This window comes from Arvicanthis niloticus, chromosome 22 (genome assembly GCF_011762505.2).
Source record: "Arvicanthis niloticus isolate mArvNil1 chromosome 22, mArvNil1.pat.X, whole genome shotgun sequence".
NCBI lineage: Eukaryota > Metazoa > Chordata > Mammalia > Rodentia > Muridae > Arvicanthis > Arvicanthis niloticus.
Genome location: NC_133429.1, coordinates 50,453,983 through 50,477,201, shown reverse-complemented (window position 1 = coordinate 50,477,201; position 23,219 = coordinate 50,453,983). Strand labels below are relative to the sequence as shown.

General features: G+C 44.1%; 1 protein-coding gene across 10 annotated transcripts; it reads right to left on the bottom strand.

Annotated features, from left to right (window-relative positions):
* Positions 1-1,853: 1,853 nt before the first annotated feature.
* Positions 1,854-22,412, bottom strand: Pym1 (PYM1 exon junction complex associated factor). Of its 10 annotated transcripts, none has more exons than XM_076920682.1 (4): positions 22,083-22,412; positions 4,628-4,733; positions 3,035-3,277; positions 1,854-2,817 (listed from the first exon to the last, which is right to left on the bottom strand). In XM_076920682.1, exons 3-4 carry the CDS (start codon positions 3,124-3,126, stop codon positions 2,337-2,339), a joined length of 573 nt encoding a protein of 190 aa, XP_076776797.1. In that variant the 5' UTR covers positions 3,127-3,277; positions 4,628-4,733; positions 22,083-22,412; the 3' UTR covers positions 1,854-2,336. The 10 variants fall into 10 exon arrangements, 9 of the variants coding, with proteins under 9 accessions (XP_076776797.1, XP_076776798.1, XP_076776799.1 ...); XM_076920683.1 differs by lacking the exon at positions 22,083-22,412 and adding an exon at positions 19,477-19,492; XR_013106465.1 differs by lacking the exons at positions 4,628-4,733; positions 22,083-22,412 and adding exons at positions 19,477-19,531; positions 21,535-21,969 and having other exon boundaries at positions 2,715-2,817.
* Between the last annotated feature and the right edge of the window lie 807 nt (positions 22,413-23,219).

The following is a 23,219-nucleotide window of genomic DNA, read 5'->3' as shown; positions in this document are numbered from 1 at the left end:
AGATGAAACACCACCAAAGAAAGTTGGGGAGAAAAGTGTTTCTTATGCTTCTACAATACTGATCCTCAATGAAGGAAGTCAGGACAGGAACTCACACAGGGCAGGACCTGGAGGCAGAGGCTGAGAGAGGCCATGAAGGGATGCCACTTACTGCTTTGCTCCTTGTAGCTTGCTCAGCCTGCTTTCTGATAGAACCCAGGACCACCAGCCCAGGGATGGCACCACCCATTAAGAAAATGCCTTTCAGGCCTGCCGACAGCCCTGTCTTTTGGATGCATTTTCTTGATGGTCCCTCATGACTTTATCCAGCACACAACACCGAGTCCTGGTGTAGGTGTTGCCTGAGGGAGCTTTATTTACTCAAAATTTTGTCTCACATTAGCAGTGAGGACTCAGCATTGGTCCGAACTGTGGTGTCCTTTAGATTCTCCTGCCTCTACTCTGTGTGCTGGGACTACAGGCTTGTGCTATCTTGCTGCTTTATATGGTTCTGGGAATTACCCAGGTTTTTGTCTATATTGGGTAAACACTCTGACATCTAACTTCCACCCCACCTTACCTTCAGGAACCTGTATGCATCTATGTGTGCTTATCATACGATATCAGAAACTGTATAGAGTAATTGTCAGGTTCCTACAAAAGGGAACTTGGGCTTTTGGTCTCTTCCTGTTCCCAGGCTAAGCATTTGTTATTAGCTGTTCTTTTCTATGCATGGCTTCAAGCCTTACTTCAGATGGATACTTGAGAATTTAACTGTTAGGCTCTAGGAATACAGTAGTCCACACTTGTAAGACCAGCACTGGGGAAGCAGAGGCATACAGAGAACCTGTCTCAAACTAACCAACTGGCTTAGGAGCTGGAGGAGCTCAGTCTAATGAAAGTGGTTGAGAACTAAGCAAACATGGCAGTGTTTGACAACCATTACAGTTAGGGAAGACAGCTCAGTCAGTCAAACACAAGTGAGAGGCCGGGTTCACCCCTAAGAGGGGTGGGAGCCTCGGGGAGTTGGTCTAGGGAGGCAGACACAGATGGATCCCTGAGGCTCACGAGCCAGTCAGCCCAGCAAAATCAGCGAGCCCAGGCCCAATTCAAAGAACAAGGTTGATGTCTTCTCCACATTTGTGTGGCATCATGGGCATACACAGGTGACACACACAACAGATGGGTAGCTTAGCTCATGTTTGAGGGTGAGGTCCAAAAGCTTGAGGCTAAGAATTTAACAGGGTTGATTTTGGTGGGACCTCTACGTGAAGCTAGGGTCTCTGAATTCCCGAGAGCTGACCATGGTAGCCAGTAGGCGTCCACAAAGGTGCAGTGTGGGTAAGGCAAGGGATGAGCAGATCTTCTGGATGTATCTGACTCGTCATTACTTTGCCCTGACATCATCTTAGGCAGCATCCAAGGTGAAATTTCAAAAGCTGCTCCGGCATCTGAAGTAAACTGGTTATCTTCAGAAGCAATGAGGAAAGTACAGCAGATGTGCTGCTGTGTGGCACAATGACATATACATTAGTGTCAAATTAATCTTGTTTTAAATTTCACTAGATTTCAATGCTAACTTGTGTTTACTTGGGGTCTAATTTTGCCATATATTACTTTGTTTGTTGAGATAGTCTTACCCTGTAGACCAGGGTGGCCTTGGAATGTTGGCGATCCTGCCTATATCCAGAGTCCCACCACAGGTGTGTACTACCACACCCAGCTGCACGTGTAACTTTAAAATATCAAGGTTAGGGATGCAGATCAGAGGGAGAGCGACCATGTGCAAAGCCCTGGGTTCAATCCCTAGCACCATTAAAACTTCAGTGTCTTCTTTCACCACATTGACAAGAGTTGAGAACAGAGCCACTATGTGTTGTCTACTTGAATTTATTCTTACTTTCTTTAAAAAAAGAAAAAAAAAAAAGAAAAAAAAAAAAAAGAAAGAAAGAAAGAAAAAGAAAAGGAAGAGGTTCGGGGTGGCCAGGGAAGTAACTCATAAACACTGTGAACAGGAACCAAGACTCCAAAATGTGGGTACTACTTGTACCCTCAGCCTCAAATCTATAACAGACTCCCACCCCCCCAATTTCCTTTTCAACAAGACACCCAGATCAGCAGCAGAGGTACCTCGGGTCGGCTTGTGAACACTGGGATGGAAGGGGAAAGTCCAAAAACAGGAGCTGAGAAGGGAAAGGGATGAAGGAGAGTCTAGGTTCTGGAGGACGGAGTCGGGCCACAGGAGGTGGAAGTGAGCCAGTATGGGGGTGGCCCTCCTGACTACTGCAGCCCACACTCCCTGGACCCCAGAGCACCCCATGGTTTGTTCTGCAGTCCACTCCCCTACTCCTGAAGCCTCACAGGCCCAACTCCAAGTCCTCCAGCTCCTCCTCCAGAACCCTCCGCCGAGCCAGCTTCTCCAGCTGTTCTCTGCTGGGCTGGCTGACCTCCCCGGCCTGGATGCGCTGCTGCAGCTCCTCCACCTGTCTCAGCTTCTTCCTTAGGTTCTTGATCTTCTTGGCTTTCTCTGTGGTGGCAGCTGAGTCGGATGGATCAGAGGCAGCTAGAGGCGTGGCCTGGGGGCCGTGGAGGGCACTAGGTGTCTGGGCCGTGTCTCCCAGAGACACCTTATCAAGAGTCCTGCTCAGGGCCTCTGCGTCTTTCTCCTGCTGCTGCCTCCTCTTCTCCTTCCGTTTCAGGTTGCGTTTGGCTGTCTTGGAGAGGCCTGCTTCACCACCTTCAGGTCTAGATGGGGTAACTGGCGTGGTGGCCTCAGGGCTCAGCCCTGGGGGAAGTTCTGGTTTACTCTTGAAAAACTTCACATACTTGTTTTCATATCTGCAAGAAACAGAGACGCTAAAGCTTCCAGACCTTACCTCAGCCTAGCCCCTCCCACCTCACCCTTCCCATGACATTCCCGTTTTCTCTGCCCTTCAGGGTCCCTGGTCTGTAGGGAAGTTCTAGAACTCGTGGCTCTGGCCCTCTGATTGCTGTCTAGAGATCCTGGAGAAGAGAGGTCAAAGGAACAAGACTAGTTGGGGAAAGCCCCACTCACCCCTCAATCCCAGCTCCTTCCTCTCCTGAGACCGTTGTCCCTCCTTCCATTTCTTTCGGGCCCAGTCGATTCATCCCTGAACTCCACGGCATAATACGCTATACTTGTGTAGGGACCCACTAAAAACCCCGTTAAGCCTAACCACGCACACTGGGACCTCCTCTTGGGGCACGTATCCTTCTTTGACCCTCCGCTGCTTGCGCCACGTCCCGTCGGGTCTCTGTGTTGAGGCAATGTACTTGCCTGAAATGACAGAAGTTAAGTCGTAGTTAGTCTCTCTCGTTTTCAAGCATCTTCCAAGGTGAGAGAAGCGTTTATAAATGTTCACAGCACCCCAGCACCCACCCAGCCTAGTTAAAGATAAAGGCCACAGCTCCCCAGCACCCACCCACCCACCCAGCCTAGTGAAAGATAAGGTCACTATGAAGACCAAGCAGGCCTTGAACTTGCAATTCTCCCACCTCCACTTCCTGAGTGCCAAGATGATAGAGGCCACTCAGCTAAGGCATTTCTCATAGCAACTTCCAATCCTGTTACTTATTGACTAGTCCTTGCCCCCACAGAGCTGCTGCTGCTGCTGCTGCTTTTAAGTAACATGTAGACAGACCAGGGAGAGATGGCATTTTGAGTAAGTACAGCAAAGGGAACATCAAAGCAGTAAAGAAACCAGACCATCAGAGGCCAAGCCAAGTACACAGAGAAGAGCAGAGCAGGGAAGACTGAGGGAGAGATTTCATTCAGATAGACTTTGAAAAACCAAACCTTCTGGGAAAATGGGCTACAAAGGCATGGGAACACATGATGTAAAGGACACTTTACATGCTTATCTCTGTGTGTGGGGGGTGTGTATGCACACACAAACTTAACAAGGTGCCCAGGTGGACATCAAGAGGACAACACTCAGAAGTCAGCTCTCTTTCCATCTCTACAGGAGTCAAGGATTAACCTCAGGTTCTCAGGTTTGCTCAAGCACTTTCCCCTCTGAGCCATGTCATGGGCCCAAGAATTATTCCTACTTAGAAAGATCAAAGTACTGTATAAAAATAAAGTATAAATTGTGTGTGTGTGTGTGTGTATGTGTGTATGTGTGTATTCAGGGCAGGGCCTAATGTATCCTAGGCTACTACTAATTCCATTTACACAGGGTTGGTTTACATGGTGCTGGGTGTTTGTGCATGCTGCAAATGAGCTACATCCCCAGCTCCATAAAAAGCTTTAAGGCTCAGCAGGTAAAGGTACCAGGGGACCTGAGTTTGTCCCCAGGATCAACATGGTAAAAGGAAAGAACTGACTCTGGCTTCCACCCATGCATCATGGCATATGTGCACTCACATACACTAAATAAAATGTACTCAAAATAATTAATATTTTTAGAGGACAAGAGAGAAGGCTCAGCAATTAAAAACACAATCACCCAGCAAAAAGATAATAAAAACTTTTAAAAGAAAAAAAATGGTTAAGATATGATACAGCAGTTAGAGGTGATAGAAAAAAGCAAATAGAGACATGGTATTAGGCATAAGAAAACAGGGAACAAAGAGTTCCTTCCTTCTTTGTTTTTTGGGAGGAGATACTGGGGACTGAACTCAGGACCTTGTATATAGTAGGTAAGCCTTCTAGCACTGAGCCACGCTCCCAGCAGTACAACAGTTCTTCAGGTGAGTCAGACAGGTGATGTCAGGAAATAACAAGAGCCAGGCTGGAACCAAAAGAGGCAGCAGTTAAAGCTCTGACTGCTCTGTTCAGAGGATCTGGGGTAAGATTTGGAATTCAAGGCTGGGCTTCAGTTACAGAGCAATTTCAAATCCAGCCTGGACTACAAGGAACACTATTAAGGAAGAATGGAAGGAAGGGAAGGAAGGAGGGAAGAAAAAAGGGAGGAAGAAAAAAATAAGATGGATTTGAAAGAGAGATTCCCTCTGAAACAAAGAACACAGATGAGTGAGGGGCTGGAGAGACGATTTAAAGGTTAAGAGCCTCTGTCTTGCAGAGGACCCAGATTTGATTCCCAGTACCCACATGGAGGCTCATAACCATCTGTAACTCTAGTTCCAGAGGCTCCAACACCCTCTTCTGACCTCCACAGGCACCAGGCACATACACAGTGCTCAGACATACATGCAAACAAAACATTCACAATACATAAAATAAATCTTGAGGAAAAAAAAGACTGTAGGTGGTGAGGTAGTCTGGCTGAGCTGAGGAGTGTGCTGGTGCAGAGAGGATATGCAGGCTGCAAACGCTAGTCCAGGATCTTACCATCTGGACAGAGCTTGTTTTAGGACCTCTGGTAAATGAGTAAATCCGTCATCCAGCAGTGTTTGCAATCAGTCCAGCATGAGCGATGTGGGAGTGGAAGCTAAATAAATCCTCTCCTCCCAAGGTGCTTTTGGTCATGGTGTTTCATCACAGCAATAGAAACCCTAACTAGGACATTCATGCTAGTCACCAAACTATAACGTGTAGGAGTTCACTGAGTATTGGAGGAGTAAGAAATCAAATACTTCACCTCTGGTTAATTAATCCGAACCTTAGGATTTTAGCATAAGAAAATCCTTCAAAAAACAAAACAAAAAATTTAAAGTATTATTTATAGATAGCTAAATTAAACTTTATATTCAATTTTATAAGAATAGAAAATACATCTTTCAAAAATGACAGAAAAAAAATCTCAAACAAGGGTTTGAAGAAATGGCTCAGCAGTTAAGAACACTAACTGTTCTTCCAGAGACCTGGGTTCCATTCCAGCAATCAGGTTTCAACAATTGTCTGTAACTCTGGCTCTAGGAGGCTCCAACACCCTATTTTGATATCCACAGGTGCTGCATATAAATGGTGCTCAGGCAGATATGTAGACAAAAATACCCAAACACATAAGAAAAAAAATCTTAACAATTAAAAAGCATCTAAACAAATCCTCCGGCCGGGCGGTGGTGTCGCACGCCTTTAATCCCAGCACTTGGGAGGCAGAGGCAGGTGGATTTCTGAGTTCGAGGCCAGCCTGCTCTACAGAGTGAGTTCCAGGATAGCCAGGGCTACACAGAGAAACCCTGTCTTGGAAAAAACAAACAATCCTCCAGGGGCTGGAAGGTGGCTCAGTGAACACACACTTGCTATACAAGCTGGACAACCTGAGCTGGGTCACCACACAAAAGAACCACCAACTCCCACAAGTTGTCCTCTGACTGCTAACTGACTACAACTGACCTTGTAGAGGGAGGGAGAGATGGAGAGGGAAGGGGAGAAAGAGGGAGAGAAGGAGAGGGAAAGAGAGAGGGAGAAGAAGAGAGAGAGAGGTTTTTTTTGTTTGTTTTTTTGTTTTTAAGGGCACAGCCACTGGTGAGACAGCCATGTTCCAGTGGATTGCCCAGTCCTGAAGAGTGAATGCAAACTGGAATCAGTGGGCTATTAGAAAAAAAAAAAAAAAAAAAAGACATTAAAGTAGGAAGGGCTGGATCTAGGAGGAGCTAAAGGGTAGGCATAGGGGGTGAATACCATCAAAATATTTTAGGAAATTCTCAGAGGCTAGAGAGATGCCTCAGCATTTAAGAGCCTGTATTGCTCTTCTAAAGGATCTGAGTTGGAATCCCAGCTCCAGGGAATGCAGTAACCCTGGTCTCAGTGGGCACCCATACACATGTAGCATACAGACACACACAGTGCACACAGATGCACTCAAGCACATAATACACACATAAACACAATCAAAAAGAGGCCCCATGCTATGTGCCATGATTTCAATAAAATATGTGGTGTATACACGTTTAGAAAACACAAATATATAAAATGTTATGTTGTGGTTTTAAGATTACAGATATTTTGCCAGGCAGTGATAGTGCATACCTTTAATTCTAGTACTTAAGAGAGAGGCAGAGGCAGGGGGAGCTATGAGTTCCAATCCAGCCTGGTCTACAGAGTGAGTTCCAGGCCAGCCAGGGCTACACAGAGAAACCCTGTCTCAAAAAACAAACAAACAAACAAACAAAAAGTTATGGATATTTCTAGACAGGGCTGCTCTGGCTAGCATCAAACTCTGTAGCTGAGGGTTAGTAATTCTTAAAATATATTATTTATATTGTTTGTGTTAGTGTATTGCATGTGCATGCGATCACACGAACACACATGCCACAGTGTGTGTGTGCATGCAATCTCTCTCTCTCTCTCTCACACACACACACACACACATCTGTGAACCATCTTAACAGCCTATAAGTAATTTTTCTTCCTAGGAATTCCCATTAACTTGTGGTATAATACAGATTTAAAAAAAGTATGCCGCCGGGCAGTGGTGGTGCACGCCTTTAATCCCAGCACTTGGGAGGCAGAGGCAGGCGGATTTCTGAGTTCGAGGCCAGCCTGGTCTACATAGTGAGCTCCAGGACAGCCAGGGCTACACAGAGAAACCCTGTCTCGGGGAAAAAAAAAAAAAAAAAAAAAAAAAAGTATGCCTTCACATTTAAACCTAAATGGCTTGGAGAATGATAATTACTTTTTTTTTTCCTTTATGAGACAGGGTTTTTTTAACTCAGTGTATGCCTCTTAAGTGCCAGGAGTCACCTCACCTGGCTTGAATGAAATTACTTTTTATCGGGTGATTCATAAACAACTTATGAAGGCACAGCATCAGTTGTGATTGGTGGAAGATGACCCAGCTTTACACACATTGAATTGTGGGTATGATTGAAGGAACAGAAACAGGGAATCATTTCAGGTCTGGAATATCAGGAGACTCATGGGTTTCACAGTCCTTGGGGCACTCACATGGAGGAAGGGGGACACATGGACTTCTTTCCAGACAAAACTCCTTTCTTATATGAGTACAATGCAGCTGTCTTCAGACACACCAGAAGAGGGCATCAGATCCCATTACAGATGGTTGTGAGCCACCACGTGGTTGCTGGGAATTGAACTCAGGACCTCTGGAAGAGCAGTCAGTGCTCTTAACCACTGAGCCATCTCTCCAGCCCCAGATTTAAACTTCTTAGTCTCAATTATTCCCACTTGTGTCTGGCCACTGAAATACTAACATTCACCAGACTTCTCTCTCTTTATTTTCTATACCTTTTTTCTTTGCTTTATTTGGCCAAAACATTCTTTCTTTCTTTCTTTCTTTCTTTCTTTCTTTTCTTTTCTTTCTTTCTTTTTTTTTTTTTTTTGGTTTATTCGAGACAGGGTTTCTCTGTGTAGCCCTGGCTGTCCTGGAACTCACTCGGTAGACCAGGCTGGCCTCGAACTCAGAAATCTGCCTGCCTCTGCCTCCCAAGTGCTGGGATTAAAGGCGTACGCCACCACCGCCCGGCTAAAACATACTTTCACTGCTTAGTTATAACTAATATTCTTCAAAAGTTAATTTTAAGTAGTATAAATAAAGTCCCAAGCAGGGTGGGGGTGGCACATGCCTTTAGTCCTGGCACTCTGAGGCAGAGATTGAGAACTCTCTTGAGTTCCAGGACACAGCCTGGTCTACAGGGCCGGTTCCTGGATAGCCAGGGCTCCATAGAGAAGTCTTGTCTAAAAAATTACACACACACACACACACACACACACACACACACACAGCCAGGGCTCCATAGAGAAGTCTTGTCTAAAAAATTACACACACACACACAGAGCCAGGGCTCCATAGAGAAGTCTTGTCTAAAAAATTACACACACACACACACACACACACACACACACACACACTACCCTTTCCTGGCCTCTTAGAAACTACACTTGGTGTGCATACAAAACTCCCACTGTGGTCTTTACTATGTTCTTATATTTATATAACTGCACATTTTGTTAAAAGCAGGGATTTTGCTTTTGAACCTGATGGCAATGAGTTTTATTGGCAGAAGACAGTAAATACTGGCTGAACCAATACATTCAGTGTAGTGTTGAGTGTGGTGGTGCAGAACTACAGCTCACTCACTCAGGAGGCCTAGGCAAAAGACTAAGAGTTCGACTTGTGCTATATATAGCAAGATGCTGTCTGAAAACAACAGGTGTTGGAGAGTCACCTTGTGGTTAAAAGTGCATTCTGCTCTTGCGGAGAACCCAAGTTCAGAGCCCAGTACACAGGTCAGGTAGCTTCCAAGTCCTGGCAATTCCAGCTCCAGGAGAGCCAACACCTTCTGGACTTTGTAGAGTGTAGACACCTACACACAAATGCATACACACATGTACATGTACACATAAATAAAACTGGGGGAGTGTTTCTTGCCATGTTGCCAGAACTTCTGGGCTTAAGTGACCTGCTTACAACATTTTCCCCAATAACCAGGACTGTAGGCACATACTTTATAAAGTTTTGAATTATTTAAAGTCCAAGATTGGTTTAATTGGCAGATGCAAAACCCACACATACAAAGGAGCGAGTGAGTCATAAACTGTGAGTAGAAAAAATAAAAATAACCATGCACTGTGAGAAGACTCGACTTAGATGGTCTATATAGACAGTACTGAGAGGAAAACAGTCTCATCGTGAAGGAATCAATAGGATCCAAAGACCGCCAAGATTTGAACTTGAAGGAGACGTAACGGAAACAGTGACAGTGGACTGAATGTGGTATTGTTCACACGTATACTCTTATCTTTCGTAACACGTATCTATAAGAAAGACATATGGTAATGGCATCTATGCACACATGGATTCTAAATGTTTACTGAGCACTTACTGTTCTAGTCACTATACAGTAACACAGCAAGAAACTCATTGCCTGCTTGTAGCGTACTCTAGTAAGGAGGTTAAAAAAGAAAAAGACAACACGAACAAGCCAGTTACAGTATCACCTTTACATGCCGAGTACTGGGAGAGTTAAAGCCACTAATGCAAAGAGAACAATTCTGTGAAAACAGTTAATGAAACTAGATAAGGAACCAGGGAGAAAGGTAAAGAACTAGAAACAGTTTAAGTTATCTACATAGAGATCACCATAGAACCCTTATCTAAGAGGACACATTCCAAGCTGCCCCAGTGGATGCCTAAAACTACAAGTAGCACTGAACTCTGCACACAGGTTGAACATCCCTAACCTAAAAATCTAAACTCTGAAATGCCCTCCAAATGTGAAACGTTTTGATTGTTAACAAGATGCTATGAGTAGAAGATTTTACATCATCTAACTTCACAACCAAATGCAAGTATAATAAGGACACTTTATAAAATTAAAATTTCTTCTTTCAACACAGCCAAAACTATGTAGTGAGGCCTTATTTTAAAAAATAAAAAACAAGGCCGGGCACAGTGCTGCACACCTTTAATCCCAGCACTCAGAGGTAAAGGTAGGTGGGTCTCTGTGAGTTCAAGGCCATCCTGGTCTACATTATGAGTCCCAGGATAGCCAGGGCTACACAGAGAAACCCTGACTCAATAAATAAGTAAACGAATAATACTATACCTTGTAGGCTATTATAAAGCACATATAAAACTTAAGTGAATGTTGCTGTATCTCATCCCCAAGATATTTCATTATGTATGTGCAAAGATTCTAAATCTGAAAAAAGTCCAAAAACACTTTGATCCCAACAAGCATTCTGGATAAGGGAAACCCACTGTACATACTCTTTTCTCCTTGACTTACAAACCTATGATAAAGCAATTAATCTATAAATCACAAATAATAGTAAAACAAAATGACTGTGACAATATACCATAATAAACATTATGTAAGAATGGTATCTCTAAATACTGTTCTGTATTTTTGATTCTCATTCGTCCATGGGCAACTGACACCATAGACAAAAAAAAAAAAAGATACAACTTTATAGCTGACAGTGAGCAAGGGGAGGCAGAGGCTTCTTAATGACCAGTGTGTGAAGGCCCTCAGAGACTCATGACAAAGGAGCACCTACTCTATGCCATCTTGGTTCCACCCTCTGGCCTTGATGGTATCCAAGGGTGAAGTCAAAAAGAAGGGCGAGGTCTGGCAATTCCCACCGGCAGAGATGAAAACCAGGGGCAGAGTATCAGGACTTTCAGATAAACTTGAAGTCAGAAATGACAGATCAGGGACTGCAGCTATAAAGAATTTTAAGGCTTGTTATTTCCCCACATTGGATGGGTGCCATCCTTAAACTTTCTTTAACTCTACTGGCAATAAAAACTTTCTTTTAATTTTATGTATGTATGTAGAGTGTTTTGATTATATCTGTATGTGTGCACCATGTTGCTTGCAGAGGTTAGAAGCTAGTGTCTGATTCTCTGGGATTGGAGCTACAAACACTTATGAGCAGCTATGTGGGTGCTGGGAATCAAACCCAGGCCCTGTGCAAGAGCCATAAGTGCTCTTCACTACTGAGCCAACTAATTCTTAACTCTTAAAATCTTAAGATGAACAGGGTCTTGACTAAAGAGTCACCAGACCTGGGAATTACCTGTAAAGATGTGAGTCTCTGGGACCTGCTACAAGGAAAGAGATCTAGGTCACAGATCTGAACTTGGAAGGATCTCAGAACTAACAACTCTAAGACCTGAGGTTCTTTTTTCTTTTTTAAAGATTCATTTTTTATTGTTGCTGTTATTAAAAGATTTTGTAAAATTATGTGTAGGCGTGTGGATGCATGCAGGTGTATGCGCATGAATGTAAGTGCCCACAGAGATCGGAAGCACTGGATTCCCCTGGAGTTGGAGTTACAGACTGTTTCAAGCTGTCTGATATGAGAGCTGAAAACCAAACTTAGGTCTTCTGGAAGAGCAGTCAGTGCTCTTAACTGATGAACCATCTCTCCAGGTTTATCATTTTAAAGTATGTATATATTTGAGGGTATGTGCACCAGTGCAGGTGCTACAGAGGCCTCAGGTGTTGGATCCCTCTGTAACTAGAGTTACAGGCAGTTGTGAGGCAGTTAACGTAAATGATGGGAAATCTGGGTCCTCTGGAAAACCAGTATGTGCTCTTAACCACTGAGCCATCTCTCCAGATCCTGGATACAATTTCTAAAAAAGAAAAAACAGAGACAGTGAGACGGCTGGGTGTCTAAAGCTGCTTGCTGGACCTGATCATCTGTTTGATCCCTGAGTCCACAAGGTGGAGAGAGAGAACTGATACCTGTAAGCTGAGCTCTTATTGCCACAGATGCACCATGGTAAGTCTTCCCCCTCCCAATAAATAAATTAATTAATTAAAATAATTGTAAAACGAGAGTATCCAGGTTAGAGAAATGATCATCATTACTGCTCTCAAGGAAACAGGAAGGACAGCATTGACAGGAAATATTCCAAGCAAGGACAGTACTATGCCATGGAAAACAAGAGGTTAAAGTTATAGTGTTAAAGTATGTTAAATACTATCTTAAGGGGGCAAGTGCTTAACACTATTAAATACTGCATAGACACCATGGATGGGGGAAAATGAAAAAAAAAACTTTTTTTTTTTTTTTTAAATAAACAGTGGTGGTGCACACCTTTAATCCCAGCACGGGGGAGGCAGTGGCAGGTGAATTTCTGTACATTTGAGGCCAACCTGGCCTACAAAGTGACTGACAGGGCTGTTACACAGAGAAATCCTCCTATCTTGAAAAACAAACAAGAAAACAGTTTTTTTTGCTAATTTGAAATCCTTATTTATCTTCTAAGAATAAAGACTCAAGAAAGTACAGTGGTCAGAAGTCAGGTTATGAGTGAATTAAATATGACATACATTCTAGTAACCAGACGAGAAAACTACTATATTAAGTACTATAGGATTATCAATACGAGTGAGACGTCCTTAGTTTCAGGAGTATACAGTCTAAGCACAAGAGACCGAGGCAAGAAGACTGCCATGAGCTGAAGCACAGCCTGAGCTATACAAGGAACAAGACAGCCAGTGCTGCATACCAAACCCTCCCCATTGCTGACACACACACACAGACACAGAGAGACAACACACAGGCACACACATGCACGCACACACACTACAGTCACACATACACAGACACAGAGAGACACACAGGCACACATATACCACACCCACACAGAGACACACTGACACAGAGAGACACACAGGCACACACAGAGACACACATATGGTAGAGATGTAGCTCTGCTGGTGGAATGCTTGCCTTAAATATCCAGGTTTAACCAGACATGGCAATGTATTCCAATAATCCTAGAATTCAAGTGGTATTAAAGGAAAGAGGACCAGGAGCCAAAGCTACGCTTGTCTGTGTAAGACCCACTCTTGAATATAAAACAATGAAATGATTATAATTTTTAATGTTAAGAGGAAATAGACAAGTTGGGCAAAGAATGAGAGAATAGTTTTAAGTGACTGGATGAGATGAGTAAAGGCACTTCTGCCAGGCTTACTTCTCAGAGAAGGAGAGAATCAACTCCAGACCCCCACACGTATGTCATGTCTGAGGCTAGACTGGTCTACATAGTGAGGCCAGTTTGAACCAGCAGGGGCTATGTAGTGAGACTCTGTCTCAGGAAAAAAAATTGTGTGTGTGTGTGTGTGTGTGTGTGTGTGTGTGTGTAGTAGGGAAGGTGAGGAGACATAGGGGAAGGTGACAGGGAATTAGGAAAGCCTTAAGATCTGACCTTAAAGACTGGTTATGAATGACAGCAAATGAGCAGCCAATATTCCTTCAGGCAGAGAAAGAGACGGGGTAATGAGAAAACAATTAAAATCACAGCATCAGAAAAGTCACAGTATGTTAACACAGTTAGAATGGGCTCTTATTAACATGAAACTACATCACACCAGCAATTCATACATGTCTGGTTGACTCTGGATATAATTATCATTTACAAGCTGAGTACAGTCTCCAACAAGTTTATTTTGAGATAACATCTCACTATGTAGCCTTGGCTAAACTAGAAATCACCAAAATCCACCTGCCTCTGACTCCAGAATGCTGGGATTTAAAATTGTGTGCCACTAAGCCTGACTAAATCTTCAAGAAGTTAAACTCAGGCCTGAAATCCCAGCATTCGAGGCAGGAAGACTGCCATGAGTTCAAGGCTAGACTGACTTAGAGACTTAAGACTCGGTAAGGGAGAATTGTTTGTGCTCATATTACAGAATAGCGTCTTCTATCTTGAGACAGGGTCTTATGTAGCCCAGGTCAGCCTCAAACTTGTTATGGAGCTGAGGGTGACCTTGAATTGATGATGCTTCTGCCTTTGCCTCCTCAGCTCTAGGATCACAGATGTTCATCACCACAGTCTTATTTAACTTTCACAACTCCATGACATACCATCCCAGTTTCACACGCAATGAGAAATGTATTAACATTCCCCAGGACTGTAAACAGTATCAGAAACTAAAATCCAAGCCCTGAGTTCCAAGGGCTATAACTAGACACTGGACCTGGCAAGGTGGCCGGCAAGTAAAGATGGGTCTGGCCAAGCCTGACACATGGTGGAAAGAACTGACCCCTTAAGTTGCTTTTTGACATATGAGAGCATGCTCACACACACTCAAATAAATACAGATAAATACATAAATGTAATACAAAAAGTTCAAACTTACTACAAATAAAAGGAAAGAAAAATTAAAACAGAACAGGGGCTCAAGAAATGACTCAGTTGGGGAAGTGGATAACCAAGGTCAGCAACCCTGCCCTTTACACACACATGTGCACATACCACTAACATGTATAACACAGAAACACATAAAAAAAATTTACGACAAATCCAGCAAACTCATATGTGCTCTGTATGAAGCAAGGAAGCTAACACTCCGGTCATCTGTCTTATCATCTAGCAATAACCCCAAAGGCTTGCTCACAGCCATTTTGTGCTGACTTTGGCAGGATGTATACTAACAATAAATATAGAGATTGGCAAGGTATCTGCACAAAGAAGGATACAAACTCACAAAATATTTCACATTTTAGAAATAAGGTGAGGATGTTTCTGGAGAGATGGCCTGGCAATTAAGAACACTTGTTGCTCTTGCAGAGGACCCAAGTTCAGTCCCAGTGGCCAAAACCATCTATAACCCCAGTTCCAAGGGACCCAACAGACACACAGGGGTACACATACATGCCTACAAGAAAAGCACTCATACTCGTAACGTAAAATAAATTTAAAAGTAAATGAAAAGAAGCCTTAGGAACATTTTTTTCTTGCTGCCAGCCTAGGCTAGCTCCAAAGTCATAAGCTCAAGTGACCCTTTTGCCTCAGCCTTCTGAGACGCTAAGACTCCAGATGTGTACGACCACACCTAGCCTAATGAGCTGTTTCTGCACTACCAGGGACAGACCGAGGACCTCACATATAGCAGTAAGCGTTCAACCACCGTTCTACATCCACATCCCCAGCTAAAGAACTTTTTAGTAGCAAAGAATATCACTGACAGCAAACATGAAGTAAAAAAAGAAAGTATTAACGTCCATGTTACTTGAGTCAATCACTTTTTTTTTTTGGGGGGGTTTTGAGACAGGGTTTCTCTGTGTAGCCCTGGCTGTCCTGGAACTCACTCTGTAGACCAGGCTGGCCTCGAACTCAGAAATCTGCCTGCCTCTGCCTCCCAAGCTGGGATTAAAGGCGTGCGCCACCACTGCCCAGCTTCAATCACATTAAAAAATATGGCACACATCTGTATTCTAGCAGTCCCAACGAAGAGGCAAGAGGATCTAGCCAGAGCTAGAAAAGGAGATCCTGTCTAAAATAACAAAAATAATGGAAAAAGGGAAGGAGGAAGAAGGGAAGAAAAGAATCTGCCAAATTTAACAGTAAGTACCAGGATGAATGATGTATCTGTGAGCCAGGCACAACATGTATCCATAGACCTTGTTACTTAAGAGTCTGAGCACAAGGACCACTTGAGCTCAGCCAAGGGCAAGTGGGATAGTGTGGAGCACGCCTTCAGTCCCAGCATTAAAAAGGCAGAGGCAGCCGGGCAGTGGTGGCGCAAGCCTTTGATCCCAGCACTTGGGGGCAGGCCGATTTCTGAGTTCGAGGCCAGCCTGGTCTACAGAGAGTTCCACTATGTAGCCAGGGCTACATAGAGAACCCTGTCTGAAATGAACAAACAATGAAACAATGGCAGGCTGGGAGCTGAGAGCTAGAGGTATAGCTGAGTGGTACAATTCTTGCCTAAAATGTTCCAGGCCCTGTAATCTATCCTTGGCATTAGAAGCACACCACTCCTACCCAAAATAAGTAAAGCAGAAACATTTGAACAATAAAATAAATAAATACTAGCTAACTATAATATAAAATAAATATCAGCAAAATAATATTAATTACTGAATAAACAGGAGAGATGCGTGCGTGTGTGCGTGCGTGCGCGTGTGTCCGTGTACATTCACACCTGTAAATCTAACAGCAGGAAAACTACTGTGAGCTCAAGGACAGCTGGAGCTACCTAGTGAATTCCAGAATAGCCTGGTTTACCAAATGAGACCCTGTTTCAAAAAGCCAAAACAAACAAAAACAAAAACAAAACAAAACAAACAAACAAACAAAAAACCAAATGTTAGGTTGAAGATTCCAAATAATCTGTCTTTAAAAAGAAAAGCCTAACACCTATTCCTTATCTAGGCTCATAGTGACCGATAGCCTCCATAAAGCTTGAGGTAGGGTGGCAAGATAAGTACTAACTGCTCTTCCAGAGAACCAGGGTTCAATTCCCAGCACCCACTGGCAGCTGTCAACTGCCTGTACCTCCAGTTTCAGGGAACCCAATGCCCTTTTCTGGCCTTGCTGGGTAGACGTATGTCCAGACAAAATACCCGTACACATAAAAATAAATAAAAAAATTTAAATGAGGAAAGGTAAAGACTTTATAAACACCATTTCAGACCGATGTCAGTGTTACTATACACAGGGTTGGGGGAAATGACTTGTAATCCATCTTTACTATTCTCCTCCAAAACCACCTAGTCTAAATTAACAACAGGAACATCAAACAGCTGGGGATGCTGACGTACACCTAGAATCCTAGCACTCAGTAGGCCGAGGAAAGGAAAATCCAGAGTTCAAGACCTCCCTGGGCTAAACACTGTTTTATACAAACCTGGAATGTGTGTGTATATATACATATATACCCACCCACGCACACCATATATGTATATGTATGTATGTATAATCTGCTGAAAACTGTTGGGGGTAACTCTGGGTACAGGCACTGCTATAGGAGCACAGGACCTGAGTTAAAACCCTCAGTCCTACTGGGGCTGGAGAATTGGCTCTATCAGTTAAGATCACTTGTTGCTCTTAGAGGACCCAGGTTTAATTCCCAACACTCAGGCAGCAGCTAACAACTGTCTCTATATACTGACTAAGGACACCAAGCACATACATATGTTGGCAAAACACTCATAAACATATTAAAATACTCTTAAAAGCATCACCAGCATGCAAGTAAAAAGGAAGGTGTGGCCATATGCACCTGTGACCCAGCGAGAGACCCTGCCTCGAGGGAATGTGGCAGAAAGAACAGGCATGAGCTGGCCTCCTCTGGCCTCTGAAATTATAAGTGGGCACATGTGAGTATATATACCACACATCACCTGGACACCCCACAGAAAAAGCCCATAAAGGTGATCGAGGTAAAAAAAAAAAAAAAAAAGTGAGAAACTGTAATTAAGGAAGCATGAGCCCTACATGTGATGACAAGCTAGAGAGACATGGGACCTACATGTGATGACATGCTAGAGAGACATGGGACCTACATGTGATGACATGCTAGAGAGACATGGGACCTACATGTGATGACAAGCTAGAGAGACATGGGACCTACATGTGATGACATGCTAGAGAGACATGGGACTTACATGTGATGACAAGCTAGATGAGATCCTGGATCAGAAAAAAATTATGAAAGGTTTCTTCCTTTCTTCCTTCCTTCCTTTTCTGGCTGTCTTTAAACTCAAGAGATAAAACTTTCTCTACCTTTTAAGTGCTGGGATTATAGGCCTAGGCCACCACTACCAGCTTAAGGAAGCTTCAATAATTTGTTTTTTTTTTTTTTTTTTTTTTTTTTTTGGAAACAAGGTCTATGTAACCCAGGTTGTCCTCAAAGTATAGGACTTCTGTTTCTACTTCCCAAGTGCTGGGACCCCAGGTATGAACTACCATGCCTAGCCTGAATAACCTATGACTTTAATAATAATGTACTGATACTGATTAGTTTACAATAATAAAATTAATTCAAATTACAGAATAAAAAAATTCAATAATAAAATGGTAGTAAAAGGGAAAGGTGTGAGGTATATAGGAATTCTTTGTAAACCATCTTCTCAACTGTTCTAAAAATCTAAAGCTGTTCTGGAAAACCAAGTCTATACCATCTCACTGTTTTAGAATAAATAAAATCTATCAACGTCTTAAAAAGAGACAAAAAAGGTTGCTCTAGAGTTGGCTAGAAAAGCGAGCCCATGACAGGAAACAACAGTGGAAGGATCAGAGAAGGTGAATCTGAAAGGTGACAGATGGCGTTAGATATTCAGCATTAGAAAAGAAAAAGGCATAGCAACACAGGAGGCGAAGCGCTAGGCAGAACAACCACAGTCAAGCAACAGACTAGTGAAACCTGATATTCAAGAAATCTGGACACTAACAGTACAGCCCATACCTATAATCCCAGCGCCCAAGCCGCTGATGTGAAATCCTGACGGGAGGCAGGAGAGTGACAGACACCTGGCTGTGGCTCACAGAGAACAGAAATGACAGGCCTTAATCTTCCAATGAATAGAAAGTAAGGGTATTTGCCACAAAAGGAGAAATTAAAGGGCTAATGACAGAGTCGGGTAAAATAGTCATAGGAGAATTTAGAATACCAGGAAGCAGGAATGGGCAAAAAACCTATAATACTGACAGAAGTTAACACTATTAAACTGAATCTAACTTCCAATTTTCTTTTCTAGTAATATATTACAGTCTAAAATCAGAATCCAAGAAAAGAGTTTATGGATACCATTCAAGACAAAGACAGCCATGGCAGTACTGAACTGAATGCCTGCAATGCAGGAATAGGAGGTGGGGACAGCAAGAGCAGGACTTCACGGCAAGCCTGAACTGCAAGAGACTCTACCTGAAACAGCCAAAAAAATAAACAGAAATGATAAAAAGAGGGGGCTAGGGATACAGCTCAGAAGTTAAAGCACTTGCCACATTAATATGAGGACCAGAACTCAGATCACCAACATCCACGAACACATCATGGGCTGGTGGCATGCCTACAATCCCAGCACTTGGGAGACAGAGACGGGATCCCAGGAGCACCCTGACTAGCTAGCTAGACTAGCTGAGTCACCAAATTTTGGATTACAGTGAAAGATTCTGTCAAATATAAGGTGGTGGGGGTGGGGTGGGGAGTCAAGGAAGACACCTAACATCAACATCTATCTGGCCTCCACATGCATGTGGACCTGCACCCACCACACATGCACGTGCACACAGGCAAGTACACACATTCACACACACATGGAACCAGAAAACCTGAAGAGGGCAAAAAGCTGCCTCTGTGGATTTGAGACAGTCAAATGGCGACTGGTGAGGAGGCTAAAGCGAAGGGGAATACCTGAAAGGAAATGTGTCACAGATGAGGTCCAGGTTGTAGTAATCCTGAGGTGTAGCTGAAAATACAAAGGTACGTCAATGATCTTGTGCTCAGGAACTAGGGAGGTCAGAGTATTCCCAAGCTGCTACAGACAGAATAACAACAAAAAATAAAAACAAAAGGGCTAGAGAGTTGGCTCAGGGATTAAGAGTGGCTACTGCAGTGGACTGAGGACTTGGGGAAGGTTTGATTCCCAGCACTGACATACTAGCTTATAACTGTAACTCCAGCTCCAGACCTAATACCTCTTCTGACTTCTGTAGTCACCAACCACACAAATGATGCATAGACATACACACAGGCAAAACATTCACATACATAAAATAAGTCTTAAAAACACACACACACAAAACACCATAATCTGTGGGCAGTAGATAGGAACACCGCCATTTTGCAATAATTGCATTTGAAAAGCAGAGAAGCAAATGAACAGCTTAATTTTCTCTTCTACAGAGTCACAAAGAACAGAAAACATCTCTAGGGCAGGGCAGGGGCCAGATGGAATATAAAAAGAGTAAGAAGGTACACATTAAAAGCTGCAAACTGCCTGTCATGGTAGTATACGCCTTTAATCCCACAGCTTGGGAGGCAGAGGCAAGCGGATCTCTATGAGTTCAAGGCCAGCCTTGTCTACACAGTGAGCTCCAGGCCAGCCAGGGTCACATAGTGAGACCACATCTGGGGATTGGAGGAGGGTTAAAGAAAAAAATTGCTTTTTAAAGGTTGGGCTCAGTGGTGCACGCCTTTGATCCCAGCACCAGAGAGACAGAGGCAGGTGGGTTGCTCTGTGTTCAAGACATTTGGTCTGCATTGGGAGTTCCAGGCCAGTCAAGGGTACATAATGAGACCTTGTCTTTAAAAAACAAAACAATACTGGTTGCTAGCTGAAGACCTACTGAGTAGAGAACAACATTGTTTTAACACTGGCAACACTGCTTTAACACTTTGAAATGCAAGAGCAGTGGAAGGTGGCAGAAAACCAAGTTGTCATTAAGTATCATACAATAGGAAGTCTACTTAATAAAGAACACATAAGGCAAACCAAGAAGCAGACACGGCACATTTTAAAAACACACCTTGCATTATCGAACAATCACAGGATCACTTCTACAAAACCCTAGAGTCAGTGACCACACATGAAGGCCAAAATGAGGGCTACAAAAACAGTCACCGGGTGCTTGCACTGCGTTTTCCCAAAGTCTTTCATATATCTATCCGATCATCTTGAAGTCAAAATTGCACATCATGCTAAAGACAAGGCAATTACAAACAAGACAAAAACATAAAACTGAGCCTCAGTTTCACACACAAACAGCAGACTTCAACATTTCAGACAGCTGGACTGAAGTTCTACTCAAGCTTTAAGAAATAATGGGGTTCTATCAATTGTCACAGATGTTGAAAGAAAGGCCAGTAGATGCTTTCCTGTTTGTTTTATCCCACTTTAAATGGAAAACTCCACCAATGAGAAAAGTCAAGTTCAAAGTTAAATTCCTCTTCCCTTTACACCTCTGGATTTCAGTGACACCCCCACTCCCAACAAATGAAGGTGGGGCAAAGAGTGAGAAAAGCCCTATATAGCAATGAGATCAGCAGCAGACACAGCTGGAGAAAAAGAATGAATAGAGGGAAGGGTAGCGAGCAGGTCTAACAGTAAGAGATGGGGGAGGGGGAAAGAGGGTTGGAATTGGAGGGAACTGATAGTGTAGGACCCCATAATGCTGGAGAACCCCGGAAAGGTCCAGGACTCCAACAGCTAGAAAAAGCTGAAGCTCCTAAGGGTCTTGGAGCAGGGGACATTGAAGGACCCCAGGGTTTGGGAGACCGGAAGCAGAGACCCCCCAAACACGAGACCAGAAGGGGGCGCAGGCAACAACCCAAAAGGAATGAATGGGGAAGGCGGTACGAGGGCGTGGCAAAGGAGGAGCCCCGGAATGGGCGTGGCACAAACCCTTTTTCAAGTCGGAACCCCTAACCCAAGAATCCCGGGAGAAGCGGCTCCGCGATTCCCGCACTCACCGCCGGTCTCGTCAGTTACATAGGGAGTCGCCATCTTGAGAACCCGAACCACTTCCGGCGTGAGCGGGCCGGGGTCCCGCCCCCTCCCCACCGGAAGTGGAGCCTCATCATAGCAAGCCACCATTTTAATCTTAAAGAGAAACTGCACAATTTCTTTGACACGGGAGGCGGAAAAGGGAGTGTGGGCGCTTATAGTCGTGGGCTCTTTTACTACCACCGATACCACTACTGACCTCCTGATGTATATAAAACAATCCTTTGGACTCGAAAAGAAGTCCAGACATAAGCCTTATCCCAGACAGTCCTCGCACGCTCAAGGCCCATCGGGACGCAATAGAAAAGCTGGTAAAAGAGGAAAGGAATATGCAAGGCCCCAAGCCCCAGGGCGCTCGTTGGCACGGACAGAGAAGTCCCAGGGATGCACGGGATGCACGAAAACCCCGACTAACACTTAAAGTGGGCAGGTCTACTCCGCATGCCGATCACTCTCGGCCACCCAGGCTAACTGAACAGAGATCTATGAGAGGGGCGCACTGCGAGTCGGTCACCTGTCCCCGTGGCCTCAGGGGTGCTGGCGGTTTCCATGACTGAGTTGGGCGGGCAGCCCTGGGGATTCGGCGGCGAGGTAACTTCTTGGGCTGCTGTTCAGTAGTAGATCCTCTCGGGTCAGAGGGCACAGGGTGAAGGCTTTGGGGCGGACCCTGTCAGTATTCTAATTAGCCGCGCCCAACACCTCGGATTAGCGTTGGCTTTCGCTCGCAGTTCCACCCTTAAATCAATGGGGATGGTGAGGCCACTCCCTTTGTTAGGTTGTGCCTGGTCGGGTGCCTTGTTTTTCAAAGGAACGTCAAAGTCCCGTTCCGGTCCCTCCCCTCCCCCTTCAGCTACTTAGTTCCTTTGGGGCTAAGTCCTGTTAAACTTGTTTCCTCTTCTGTCAGGAAGGTGCTGGCTGGCTCACGCTCCTCTCAGGTGTCCGACTCTGCCCTCCTCCTACAAAGCTTTTTTCTTAACTCTTTCACCCTCTTCTATTGCCCAACTCTGGCTTACGTTAACGTCCAAGAGTGCCTCTCAAATTGAGAAGGGGGGAAATATTAGTGACTACCTCAGCAATTGACAATATAGTCCACTTTAAAACAAAAGAAAAAAGAGGAGGAAAGACTGATTAAAAAAAAAACAGACTGATAAGAACCTCAGCTAAGTGCGGTGGTGGCGCACGCCTTTAATCCCAGCACGTGGGAGGCAGAGGCAGGCGGATTTCTGAGTTTGAGGCCAGCCTGGTACAGAGTGAGTTCCAGGACAGCCAGGGCTACACAGAGAAACCCTGTCTCGAAAAAAAAAACAAAACAAAACAAAAAAACAAAACAAAACAAAAACAAAAAAAAACCAAAAACCTCAGCTAAGTTTTCAAAAGCTCACGCACTGCCTTCCTTGCAATTCTCCCAGCTCTGCTCTGACCTCTCTCCTTGAGCTCCAATTCAACTCTCAAAATGACTTGAACGCTATTTGCATGTACTACCTGTTATTAAAGTGTATACTTCTGATCCCTCACTTTCTGTGTGTGTTCACCGATGCCCTTGCTTCCTCCTGTGTGTGTATGGTGGGGAGGAGGGATGTGGGGAGTGGGACCCAGAGTGTACGTCAGACAACCAGTGAACTGTCTGGCCAGTGAACTACACCCCAAGCCC

Excerpts from the sequence above, each read along its gene's own strand:
- Pym1 (XM_076920680.1), bottom strand. The coding sequence starts at position 22,119 with ATGGAAACCGCCAGCACCCCTGAGGCCACGGGGACAG. Across the intron at positions 3,278-22,082 it reads CCCTGAGGCCACGGGGACAG|GCAAGTACATTGCCTCAACA; the intron begins GTGACCGACTCG and ends CTGTCATTTCAG. Across the intron at positions 2,818-3,183 it reads CCCCAAGAGGAGGTCCCAGT|ATATGAAAACAAGTATGTGA; the intron begins GTGCGTGGTTAG and ends TGTTTCTTGCAG.